General features: G+C 52.4%; 1 protein-coding gene across 1 annotated transcript in view; it reads right to left on the reverse strand.

Moving 5' to 3' along the window:
• The window catches only part of XRCC5 (X-ray repair cross complementing 5), a 76,338-nt gene that overhangs the window by 3,366 nt on the left and 60,534 nt on the right, over nucleotides 1-12,438 (reverse strand). The window contains exon 20 of the mRNA XM_060262446.1: nucleotides 538-606. Coding sequence (XP_060118429.1) covers nucleotides 538-606 — 69 coding nt within the window. The remainder of the gene's footprint in view (nucleotides 1-537; nucleotides 607-12,438) is intronic.

The following is a 12,438-nucleotide window of genomic DNA, read 5'->3' on the forward strand; positions in this document are numbered from 1 at the left end:
AAGGTAGGAACAGTAGGATCAACATAAGATGGAGTGTGAAACTTAATAAACAAAACTAATAATTAGCATCTTTAAAGAGTGAGCCACATAGTGAGTCAGGACACCCAAGCTCTTGTTTCAGGCCTGGGGGATCTCTTGATGAATCCTACTTCAGTGCTTTCACGTTGGACTCTTTTCCTGCAACTCTTTTGCAGGAAGGAGTATAATAACCCTGTTGCTGATCTGAAGGTTACTGTCTACTGGATTCACTTCCTCTATAGAGTTTCACATTCCGCTTTCTCTACCAAGCTTTGTTCCCCCACAGCCTAGGGGACTGTCTCATCACTGATTTACAAATTAAAACTATGAAAAAAAAAAGGTTTTTGTATATTTTGGAAGAGTAGCTTAAGAGCTGGATCTGATCCACGGATTGTCCTGCCCTAGAATGCTGAAGTATGAAAAACCTCCCGCTGACATAGTTAATGACGGTCCACATTGGATCCCCCTAAGCAGTTTAGTTGTTTCCATATTCACGAAATATTTCTTTAAAGTACTTACAAGATCATCGACATCACCTTCATCTGCCGCTGGTGAAATTTCCATGGACTTTTCTTTGGGAACAAGGAACTGCAAATAGAATTCATAGCAATTCACATCAAATACAACCTCTAGCAGGTAGTCTTGTAATAGAGCATTAAAAAGTACACTAGAGTTACATCAAGGCTAATCATCATTAACTTGTGTTCAGAGTGTTTAGCAACGTTACAAAATGTGTTTTTAAATGTGTTTAAAATGGGGAGGAAATCGACTACTGCATTGGTTGGTATGCACGCCTTAAGACAATCAATGGAGGATAATTTGGCCTATCATAAACAGCTATATTAAGCAAGCACTAACATTCCATAGAACCAAGTTCAGTCTAATTGTAAGGATGACATCCTGCCTTCATTGATATGCAATGGAAGCTGGTCTGAGAAATAACCCACCTACTCTATCCCTTTGTCGCTTAGTGCAGATACAGTATATCAGGGCTCTTTATCCTGCCAATTCTGAAAAAGGGAGAACATACCTATGCGGAGAGCTCCATGAGTGGATTGCAGCTATCTGTCCTAATTCAATGAGTTAACCCAAAGTGCAAGATTCCGCATGATTTATTTTTGCACCCTACATAAGATATAGACATATCTGTTGTAGGGGGGGATGCTGCATTTGCCTAGTGCCTGGGAGCAGGAATCAGATAATTTAGGCTTTATTTAAACATTTAAAGCAGGTGCCTTAATGTGGTGTCCTTGGGCTCATGATGCCTACCGTGACCTTTCCTGGCACTACCAAGTGTTTTGAGAAAGAGGGCAGGGCCAGTTGGGGCTTTTCTTCATCAAGGCTTCTGATTGGCTGTGCAGATATTCAAAATATTGGTTTGGTAACAGCTGTCACCACAGCACAACAATCTTCACTGGGTGACTGAAAGTGAGCTGTGGCAGCCATTTTGTAGCTGGTTCTGTCTTCAGCAACAGCCATTTCATGGCTGCAACTGTGTTATAATTCCAAAGGCTGTATTTTAACGTTTACTGCTTTGTATTTTACTTGTATCTGTATTGACTTTTGCTTAAAACCTTCAATCTGATGTGCGTAATAATAAAGGAAAGGGCAACATTATATTAATGATGTCTCCATCTATACGCAAAGAACATAAAGCGGTGGAGGGAGAAGAGAGAACCTCACAGCATTGGATGTGAAACTGCATCTTTCCCAGTAATATAAGTGCACCTGGAAGTCATGTTGACCTGACCCCTACTGGGGGCCTGGAGGATATTCAGAGAGGTGGCTGAATAAAGCCTGCCACTATCCTCTTGACTGGACAGAAAAACAGGTTGCTAACCTGTAACTGATGATTTTCGAGTGGTCATCTGTGCAGTCACACACATGGGTTTTCTGCCTGGAAACGAACCCAACCTCGGAGAATTCAAAGCTAGCCTAGACGTTTTATTTTGGCACACATTCCCTCTCAATCTGGGGAGCAGGCATCCACTGTGCATGCCTGGAACGAGGGGAAGGCGTTCCACCCACCCAGTTTCTTCTAGCCGCTGTATAGAGAAGAATTTATATTAGAAAGAAGATTAAACCAGCAGCGGGGAAGGCTGGGCGGGCGTGTGTGACTGCACAGATGACCACTCGAAGATCATCAGTTAAAGGTAAGCAACCTGTTTAACTTCATCATGGTCTCTGTGCAGTTCCACAGATGGGTGACTGGTAAGCTGGAGTGCACGGTTGGTGGGTGCTGATTCAGGGATAAAAGCACTCCTGTTAAACATGCATATAAATGACATGAAATATTGTACAGGGCATGGAGCTGGAGGCGTCAGACAAAAATGGAGCGAAGTACAGCCTGCCTGAAGGATACGTCACGCCGTGCACGAACGTCTAGGGCGTAGTGCATGGCAAACGTAGATGGAGAAGACCAGACCGCAGCGGCACAGTTGTTCTCCATTGGTACACCTCTGCAGAAGGCTGATGATGTGGAAACAGCTTGAGTGGAATGAGCTCGCAAGTGTTCAGGTAAGGGTTGTTTAGCCAGTAGATAACATAAGGCAATTGCAGACAAAACCCACTTTGAAAATCTCTGCGTTGAGATCTTGTAGCCCTGCTTATGTGTCCCGTAGGCTACAAAAAGTCTAGAGTCTTTTCGAAAGGGACATGTCCTATCGATGTAGAATGTGAGGGCCCTACGTACGTCGAGATTATGTAGAGTTTTTTGTCTGGCATCACTGAGGTTTTGGAAGAAGGAAGGAAGTGTAGTCAACTTCCCTAGGTGGTAAGGTGAAACCACCTTTGGGAGGAAAGTAGCACCACTCTGTCATGGAGAAAGACAGTGTATGGGGGGGGGGTCTGTCCGGAAGGCACAAATGTCACCAGCTCTCCTGCCGGATGTAAATGCCAACAGTAACGCCATCTTCCATGACAAGAGATGCAGTGGGATGGATGCCACCGGTTCAAAGGGAGGTTTCATCAACTGGCTAAGGACAAGAGAGAGGCTCCACGTTGGTTGAAGTTGACGAATTGGAGGGTGAAGATGCAGAATGCCCTTTAGGAAGATTTTTGTCACGGAATGAGAGAAGACAGTGTGTCCTTCAATGTGTGGATGAAGAGCTGAAACAGCAGCCAAGTGAACCTTCAGGGAGGAGTAGCCAAGACTGGAGTCTTATAGAAACAAGGTGTACGACAGAATTTGGGCTATAGAGGACAACTCAAGAAGGAAGTTGTGTTGAGCAGCGTATGCTGAGAAACGCTTCCACTTTTGTGAGTAGGATTTCCTAGTGGTCAGTTTTCGGGCGTTGAGGAGGATTCGTCGGACCTTGGGAGGGAAATCTAGAAATTGATTTTCCAGGCAGTCAGTCGCAGAAGAGCTGGGTCATGGTGCAGGACTTTCCCTTCTTGTTGGGAGATTAAGCCTTGAATTGGAGGGAAATGATGGAACACATTGTGTGACAGAAGTAGGAGGGTGGTGAACCATGGTTGACAGGGCCACCAGGGAGTGATGAGGATACAGTTGGTCCAATCCAGTTGGATTTTCTGAAGAGTTCTGGTTATCATTGGAATCGGAGGGAATAAGTAGTGGAGTGGTCCCAACCACAAGTGGAGAAAAGCATCTCCCGCGGATTGTGGGGATGGAGGGCCCCAAGTGTAAAAGTGTGGGCATTGTGCATTGGCCAGAGAGGCAGAGACGTCTATGGCCGGAACCCCGAAGGTCCTGAAGACTATTTGAAGGTAGGTGCGGTTGAGGGCCCATTCGTAGTCGTTCACAAGGTGCCAGTTTAGCGTGTCCGCTTGAACATTTTGGATTCCCGGCAGCTGTACAGCTGTCAGTAATATGTTGTGAGCAATGCTCCAATGCCAGAGAGATAGGGACCGTCTGCAAAGGCGGACGGAGGCAGTGCCCCTGTCGGTTGACTTAAAATACAGTGGCTGCGTTTACTGAGGTGACCTGGACATGCAGACCACAAAGGGACGGTAGAAACGACTTGAGTGTTCTGTGGACCGCCAAGAGTTCTAGACAGTTGATAAGTAGAGACTTCTCGTAGTCTGTCCACTGCCCTTGTACCGTCAGAGTTCTGAAGTGGGCTCCTCAACCCCACCTCAAAGCATCAGTCATGACAATGGCCGATGGAGGTGTCCATATGAACGGCGTTCCCACCAGAAGATGATGTTCTATTTTCCACCACTCAAGGGAAGTGAGAATGCGGTGTTGTCGATGCGGATGGAAAGTTCGCATAAACCATAGTTGCAGAGGTCTCATGTGGAGTCTTGCAAAGCACAGTACAGAGGTCGTAGCAGCCATAAGTCCCAGCATGTGCTGAAAAATGAATGCTGTTTGGGTAGTGTGTGATATGATGGTAGAGGCCAGAGACTGGATGTGACGGGCTCTGTCTATAAGAAGATAAGCCTTGTGGGATATCGTGGATAGGCATGCGCCTATGAATTGAATGTCCTGGATTGGAATCAGATTGGACTTTGTCAAGTTGGCTTGAAGGCCCAATGAGGACAGGAGAAGCAGAGTGGTAGAGATGTCTTGTCGGAGTTGCTCTCTGGATTGTGCCACAATGAGCCAGTCATCTATGTAAGGATATATGGAAATTTTTTGTTGGCGAAGTGTCGCCCCCACCACCGCCATGCACTTTGTAAAAACTCTTGGTGCAGTAGAGAGACCGAAGGGGAGGGAGCAAAACTGGTAGTGTTGATCCCTGACGGCAAACCTTAGGAATTTTCTGGGATGATGGTTGATGGTGAGATGGATGGTTGATGGTGAGATGGTCTTGAAGGTCTATCAACGTCACCCAAGCATTTTTTGGGATCAATGGAAGGATAGACTGTAGGGTAATCATGTGGAATTTTTTGTACTGTACATGGCGATTGAGTTTGCGAAGGTCCAGTATCTGACGTTGCCCTCCATTTCTCTTTGGTACCAGGAAGTATCGGGAATAGAACCCTGTGCGATGGAACTCTGATGGAACTGGTTCTATGGCTGCCTTGTCAAGCAAGGCGCAGATCTCCGATTGAAGTGGAAGAGATGGAGGGGTACGTACGAAACAATGGAACTTCGGGGAAGAATTGAACTCTATGGTGTAACCTCTGAGGATTATCGCCAGGACCCAGGAGTCTGAAGTTATGGATTCCCATATGGGATAAAACGGAAGCAGTCTTGTAGTATTGGACGGATGTGGTGGTGGTGGTGGTGGTGATGGTGGAGGTGGAGATAATGTTAGGAAGTCAAAGGGACTGCTTTGAAGCGGGAATCGTCTTCTTTGTGGTCTGAACACGAGGCCGTTGATGGAAAGGTTGTTTGGTTGGTGGAGCTTTGCGCTTCCAGTAGTCGGCTTGTTTCGGTGAGCGGGGATGTTTATAGTAGGATGGTTTCCAAACTCTCTGCCGATTGGGTTGAGCTTGTTGTTGACTGACTCCCAATCTCCTAGCCCTCTTTCTGCTATCATCGTCAGTCGTTGCATTGAAGAGACCCTGATTGTCAAAGGGCAGGTCCTCGATCTTAAATTTAATGTCTGGTTTCAGTGAGGAGGATCGAAGCCAGGTATGGTGATGCAAGGCGATGGATGTGGCCATGGTCCTGGATGAGCAAGCCACAGCATGACAGACTGTGTTAATCTGTTGTTTGCTAACCCGGGAAATTTCTTGTAGGAGTTGCGATGCTTGCTTCTGCACAGAATCAGGTAGAGAAGAAACCAGCGTAGTTTGCTGTGAAGTTAAATTAAAGGTATAAGCTGAAAAGTATGCTAGATAATTATGAATTTTAGAGGAAGCAGTAGTGAGGGAATAAATCTTTCTTCCTAGGATGTCGAGTTTTTTCCCTTCCTTCTCAGGTGGAACCGGATGTCGCGTCTGTTTGGGCTTCAATAAAGAGTGCACAATCATGGAGTTGGGTGCAGGATGATTGAACAAGAATTTAGAATCCGGTGCACAGATTTTATATAATGATTCGACCCTCTTAGATGCAGGAGGAACCGATGCAGGCTTATCCCAAGCCTCTTTGAGGCCCTCGAGGTGAACAGGAAGCACTGGGAGGAAAGATCCAGCAGGTAAGTTAGCGTGGACTAGGTCATGGACCACATCTGATACTCTAGGCAAATCAGTAGTGAGCTTGATATTTAGAATGTTAGCCATGTTGGTTAGCAGGTCTAAATAGGCCTTGGAGCCCTCTGATGGTGAAAGATCTGCCAGTTTAGTGATGTCAGAAATAGGTGATACAGGTGCGGATCCTACAGATTGAGAAGAATAGGAGTGTTCAGAGTCAGAATCTTCAGATGCGTCCATAGATGTACTTGGATGGTCGTGTGAAGGTTTGGTTGATATCAATATAGCCTTTTCCAGATGGGTAGGTTGGCCAGGTTGTTCTCTCTGTTGTTTAGATGGAGCGGACTGGGCAGCAGAAGTTGAAGCCACCAGTGATCGTGGTTTCGAATCCTGGCTGTCATGCCTGTGTCGATGTGGAGATAAACCCTAGTGGTATCGGGGGTAGTAGATTTCCTCACGGTACCAAGGCTAGTAGGCTTCCTCACGGTACCGAGGTTGATGGAGCTTGTAGAAAGGTGATCGAGAAATCCTATAGTGCTGCCAATACCGACGTGGAGGCGAAGGTGATCCAGATCACGATGGACTATAATAATAGTGATCCGTGTGTCGGCTTGGAGATCATGGGTCAGCATAGACTTGGGTAGAAAAATCTCTATACATTGGTGACCGGTGCAGCGGGGATCGTAAACGACATTGATCATGAGATGAGTTGAAGGCTCTTGATATAGTGGAGAGATGGCCGAGTCCTTAAAGGTGCGGGGCGCCGACACTTCTCGGAATGAATGGAGTCCAAGGAGATTAGCTCGCTGTGCTAGAGGTCGAAGTGGTAGGTCGAGAGATTCAGCGGCAAGGATCTCATCTGGTAGTGATTTGTGGACAGAAGGGGATCGTGACTGGATGCAGATGACCTTGTCGGTTATGACATTGGTGGAAGCCAAGAGTTCTGCTGGAATATTAGGTGCCGATGATACCGCAGCCGTGGCTGCCGCCATCACCAAGTGCGAGGTCGATGCGGAAGTCGATGCCATGGTATGGTCAGAGGGTCCCAAATCCAAAGACTTATGGTCGGTCTTCGCTTTGGATTTTGATGCTATCAAGTCCGATCAATGTTTGGAAGACGATTCCGGTCTGTGTTTTTCCGTGGAGTCGTCAGATTTCTTAGAGTGCTTTTCAGACTTATGCTTGCTGGGTGTCAGGACCCAGACCTGCAGACAACGACGGGCAGCTTCTGTTGCCCTGGCAATCGGCCAGGACGCTGGCTGTCGGCTGGGGTGTTTCCAAAGGCAGCACGAACGTTATCTTTACAGTCCTTAATTGGTCTGTGCCATAAATCAGGCCAGCCGAAGGGAGTAGCGAAGCGCGGAGTCTCAGGAATGCAGAAGGGTCGTCAACCAGGGAAAGCAAGCCGAATGTATACAAAGTACTTAGCCAAAGCAGAGTCCAGTTTCCAGTCCAAAGTCAAGCCGGGTCGGGAAGCAGACAGGTTCGTTCAGCAGGCAAGGGGGTGCAGGGCGCGGTCACGTCGGAGGGTGATCATTCAACTACATTGTCAGAACTCTGGGCTCAGATCTCTCCTAGCACGCCTGCGTGCTTCTCTACGCCTGTCTCTGAACTCCAGCCGTCTCCTCTCGCGTAGCCGTTCTGCAGGTGGTGATGATTCTGGAGGCGATGAGCTAGTGCCTGGTGTGGCCTGATCGGTTTCAGGTGGCCCCTGCTGCTGGCTTGCTCCTTCAGGACTTACGTCCGACGTTGGTAGAGGCATCTGCACAGCAGGGGCGGGGTCAGAAGCAGGCACCTGCTCTGAGTCAGCAGGGGCAGGCATGACACTATCCCCCCCCTCAGGCCCCCCCTCATCCAAGCCGCCTGGCTTATCTGGGTAGGCCTCGTGGAATTGCTGGAGCAGGTCAGGGGTATGCAGGTGGGTAGCCGGTTCCCAGGAACGGTCCTCGGGAGGGTAGCCTTCCCAGTCCACCAGGTACTGGAGCTGACCTCGGTGCAGCCGGGAGTCCAGGATCTGACGGACCTCGAACTCTTCCTCATCGTCCACCAAAACCGGTGGTGGAGGCGGTGGTGGAGTGTCCCTGTTTGGGTCTGGTGCTGCCGCTGGTTGGAGGAGGGAACGATGGAACACTGGGTGGATCCGGAGGTGGGCGGGGAGGCGTAGGCGGAACGCCACGGGGTTGATTTGCGCCTCTATGGGGAATGGACCGATGAAACGGGCGGTGAGCTTGGCGGATCGGCCAGGAGTCCGGAGGTACCGGGTCGAGAGCCAGACGGAATCCCCGACCTTGAGGGGGGCTCCGTCCTGGCGATGTCGATCCGCGGCCAGTTTGTATGCGTCTTTGGCGCGTTGGAGCTGGGTGCGCAAGAGGTCGTGGAGCGCATGGAGTTCCTCGATCCGGTTGTCGGCCGCGGGGACGTTGGCGGATGGGCCGAGCGGAGGGAAGAACCGGGGGTGCAGTCCGTAGTTGGCCGCAAACGGTGTGGTCTGCGTGGAGCTGTGCAGCGCGTTATTATATGCAAACAGGGGCAGCAGAGAGGCCCAATTGTCCTGTTGATAGCTGGTATAACAGCGCAAGTACTGCTCCAGGGTGGCGTTGGTCCGCTCTGTCTGCCCGTCGGTCTGGGGATGGTAGGCGGAAGACAAGTGAAGCTCCGTCCCCAAACCGTGCTGGAAGGCTTGCCAAAAGCGGGAGGTAAATTGCGGGCCCCGATCTGAGATGACCTGCGTGGGTAACCCGTGCAGGCGGAAGACGTGGTTTAGGTAGAGCTGGGCAGTTTCCGGTCCTGACGGTACTTTGGCGCAGGGGACGAAGTGGGCCATTTTGGTGAACAGGTCCACCACAACGAAAATGCAGGTGTGGCCCTGGGATCGTGGTAGGTCCACGATAAAGTCCATGGACACCACATCCCAGGGACCGGCGGGAGTAGGCAGGGGCTGTAGGAGACCGGAGGGCTTGGCCGGTACGTTTTTGGCTCGGCGGCAGACCTCGCAAGAAGCCACGTATCGACTGACGTCTGCTCGGACGCGGGGCCACCAGAAGTCTCGGGTCAATAGATGAGCGGTCTTGTTTTGCCCGAAGTGGCCAGCCGGGGGTGCATCGTGGGCAAGACGGAGGATGCGGGAACGGAGAGGCCCGGGAGGGACATACAACTGCTCCCGATGGTAGAGCAGCCCATCCCGGGTGGATAGTTCACTGGCAGGGTCTTGCTGCGGTTCCTGCAGGTGTTTCTGAGCCCAAGGGTCGGTGTCTTGACTGGCCTGTATCTCTGCCACCAAGGCGGGTGCGGTCAGAGTGGCAGCAAAGACCGAAGGTGGCAGGATGCTAGCCTTGGGGGCTTCGGTGGTACTAGAGGCGTTATAGTCCGGCCGGCGGGACAGAGCGTCGGCTTTTTGGTTCTGGGAGTGCGGGACGTAGGCAATGGTAAAGTTGAACCGTGAAAAGAACAGGGACCACCGGATCTGCCGCTGGTTCAGCCGGCGAGTGGTCTGCAAGTGCTCCAAGTTTCGGTGATCTGTGAAGACTTGGACCGGATGTCGGGCTCCCTCAAGGTGGTGACGCCACACCTCAAAAGCCACCTTGATGGCCAAGAGCTCTCTCTCCCATATGGTGTAGTTGCGCTCGGCGGCAGAGAGCTGCCGGGAGTAGTAGGCGCAGGGTTGCCACGGCTGGCTGGGATCGTCCCGCTGGGAGAGCACGGCTCCGAGGGCCACATTGGAGGCGTCTGCTTCCACCATGAAGGGCAAGCGGGGGTCAGGGTACCGCAGGAGGGGACTTGAGGAAAAGCTATGCTTGAGTTGGCGGAAAGCCTGGTCGGCTTCTGGGGTCCACTGGAAGGGCTCCTTAGGTCGAAGGAGTCTAGTCAAGGGCTTGGTCAGGTCGGCGTAGCCCGCGATGAATTGCCTGTAATAGTTGGCGAAGCCCAGGAGGCGCTGGACGTCCTTCCGATTTTGAGGGGCCTGCCACTGCAGGATGGCGTCGACCTTCCGCGGATCCATCTGGGTTCCTTGGGGGGAAATGATGTGCCCCAGGAACTCGACGGACTGAAGGTGGAAGGCGCATTTCTCTAGCTTGGCATACAGGTGATGGGCCCGGAGTCGTTGTAGCACCTGGCGGACGTGTTGGACGTGCTCCTGCTCGGAAGTGGAGTAGACCAAAATGTCATCTAGGTAAATGATCAGGAACCGGTCTAGCAGGTCGCGGAACACGTCGTTCATGAACCGTTGGAACACGGCAGGGGCATTGGTGAGCCCAAAGGGCATAACCAGGTGTTCGTACTGGCCATACCTGGTGCCAAAGGCGGTCTTCCACTCATCTCCGGCTTTGATACGAACCAAGTTGTAGGCCCCTCGAAGGTCGAGCTTGGTGTAGATCGTGGCCCCCTTGATACGGTCGAGGAGCTCCGGGATCAGCGGCAGCGGGTAGCGGTTCCGAATGGTAATCTTGTTGAGGGCTCGGTAGTCGTTGCACAGCCGTAAGTCCCCGGTTTTTTTCTTGACGAACAGGACCGGTGAGGACAAGGGCGAGGTAGAGGGTCGAATGAACCCTCGGGCCAAGTTCTTTTCCAGGTACTCCCGGAGGGCAGCTAGTTCCGGGTCCGCCATGGGGTAAAGGCGGCCTGCTGGTAGCGGGGCGCCGGGTATCAGGTCGATGGCGCAATCGTAGGGCCGATGTGGGGGAAGCTGGTCTGCTTCCTTCTCGTTGAAGACGTCCGCGAACTCCTGATAGGGAGCTGGTAGAGTGGTGGCAGCCCCCAGGAGGCTGGTGGCGAGTGGGGAACCGGGTTGGTTGGCAGGCGGCACCGGAGCCGAGTCGGGTGGTAGTGTGGAACAGGGCGCGAGGGCACTCGAAAAGCTCAGTTCGCGTTGCACCCAGTCCACATGAGGGTTGTGGGCCTCAAGCCAGGACAGGCCCAGGATGACCGGGAAACGGGGCATGCGGGCCAAGTCAAAGGTCTGTTTCCCCTGGTGCTGCTGGACCCATAAAACGAGTGGTAGAGTCTCGTGGCAGACGGGTCCAGAGCGCAGCAGACGACCATCCACGGCCTCAACCAGTGTAGGAGTCTTCTTTTCCCGGACGGGGACGCCATGCTCCTTGGCAAAGTGATTGTCCATGTAGCAGCAGGCAGCCCCTGAGTCCAACATGGCATGGACGAAGATCCACCGGTCGTCAGGAAGCCGCAGACGGATCGGGACCAGGAACGGGGTGGGTGGTGGGTGGACGGAGCGGGAGGACCTCGAGGAGTGCCCCAGGTCAGAAGGTCCAACTAGACCTGGGGCTGGCCTTTTACCGAGGCGGCAGAACTTGTGGGGCGCTTTGATTTGGCCGGACATAAGCTTGCGAAATGCCCGTCTCCACCACAATACAGGCACAGGTGGTTGGTGCGCCGTCGGTTCTTCTCCTCGGGAGTCAGGCGAGGGCGGGCGACGCCCAGCTGCATGGGTTCTGCAGCCGGCGGAAGAGCTGGGGTGCCTGAAGCAGGAGCCGCCGTGGGGACCCTGGGTGGGGTGTGGCCCCTCTTCTGCCTCTGGCGTCGACCCTGCAGCCGCCCATCGATGCGTAGGCACAGCAGGATCAGATCTTGGAGGGCGGCTGGGCGGTCACTGCGTGCTAGTTCATCCAGGACAGCATCAGAGAGACCTTCAGTATATTGGTCCACCAAGGCAGCTTCGTTCCAGGCCAGGTCTTGGGCCAATAGCTGGAACTCTGTGGTATAATGGGACACAGAGTTTTGGCCTTGGCGCAAGGCCCGTATCTTACGATTAGCCGTCTCAGCACGCACGGGGTTGGCATAAGCAGCCGTGAAGTGGGCCTTGAACCGGGTGTAGTCTGCCAGCAGTGGTGAGGGCTCTAGCAGCAGAGGAGTGGCCCATTTGGCCGCTGGCCCTTTAAGCAGGCTCAAGATAAAGCAGACCTTAGTCTTGTCCGTAGGGAAGTCGCCCTGCCTTATCTCCATGTAGAGTTCACACTGGGCGAGGAAGGCAGGGAACTCCTCCAGGCTTCCAGCAAATTTCTCAGGAACGCTCACCGGGCAGCGAGAGCGGGGAACGGCGTGGGCAGCCAAGGCCACGGCATTGGACGCAGTCTGTTGCTGGAGAGCAATTACGGCCTGTGTCAGCTGCTGCACCTGATCCAGGAGCCCCGGCAGGGGGTCCGCGCCTCCTGCCGCTGGGTCGGTCATGGTGTGCCTGGTGAGTTTTGGGTGCTGGCAAGCTGTCAGGACCCAGACCTGCAGACAACGACGGGCAGCTTCTGTTGCCCTGGCAATCGGCCAGGACGCTGGCTGTCGGCTGGGGTGTTTCCAAAGGCAGCACGAACGTTATCTTTACAGTCCTTAATTGGTCTGTGCCATAAATCAGGCCAGCCGAAGGGAGTA

Source organism: Heteronotia binoei, chromosome 21 (genome assembly GCF_032191835.1).
Source record: "Heteronotia binoei isolate CCM8104 ecotype False Entrance Well chromosome 21, APGP_CSIRO_Hbin_v1, whole genome shotgun sequence".
Taxonomy (NCBI): domain Eukaryota; kingdom Metazoa; phylum Chordata; class Lepidosauria; order Squamata; family Gekkonidae; genus Heteronotia; species Heteronotia binoei.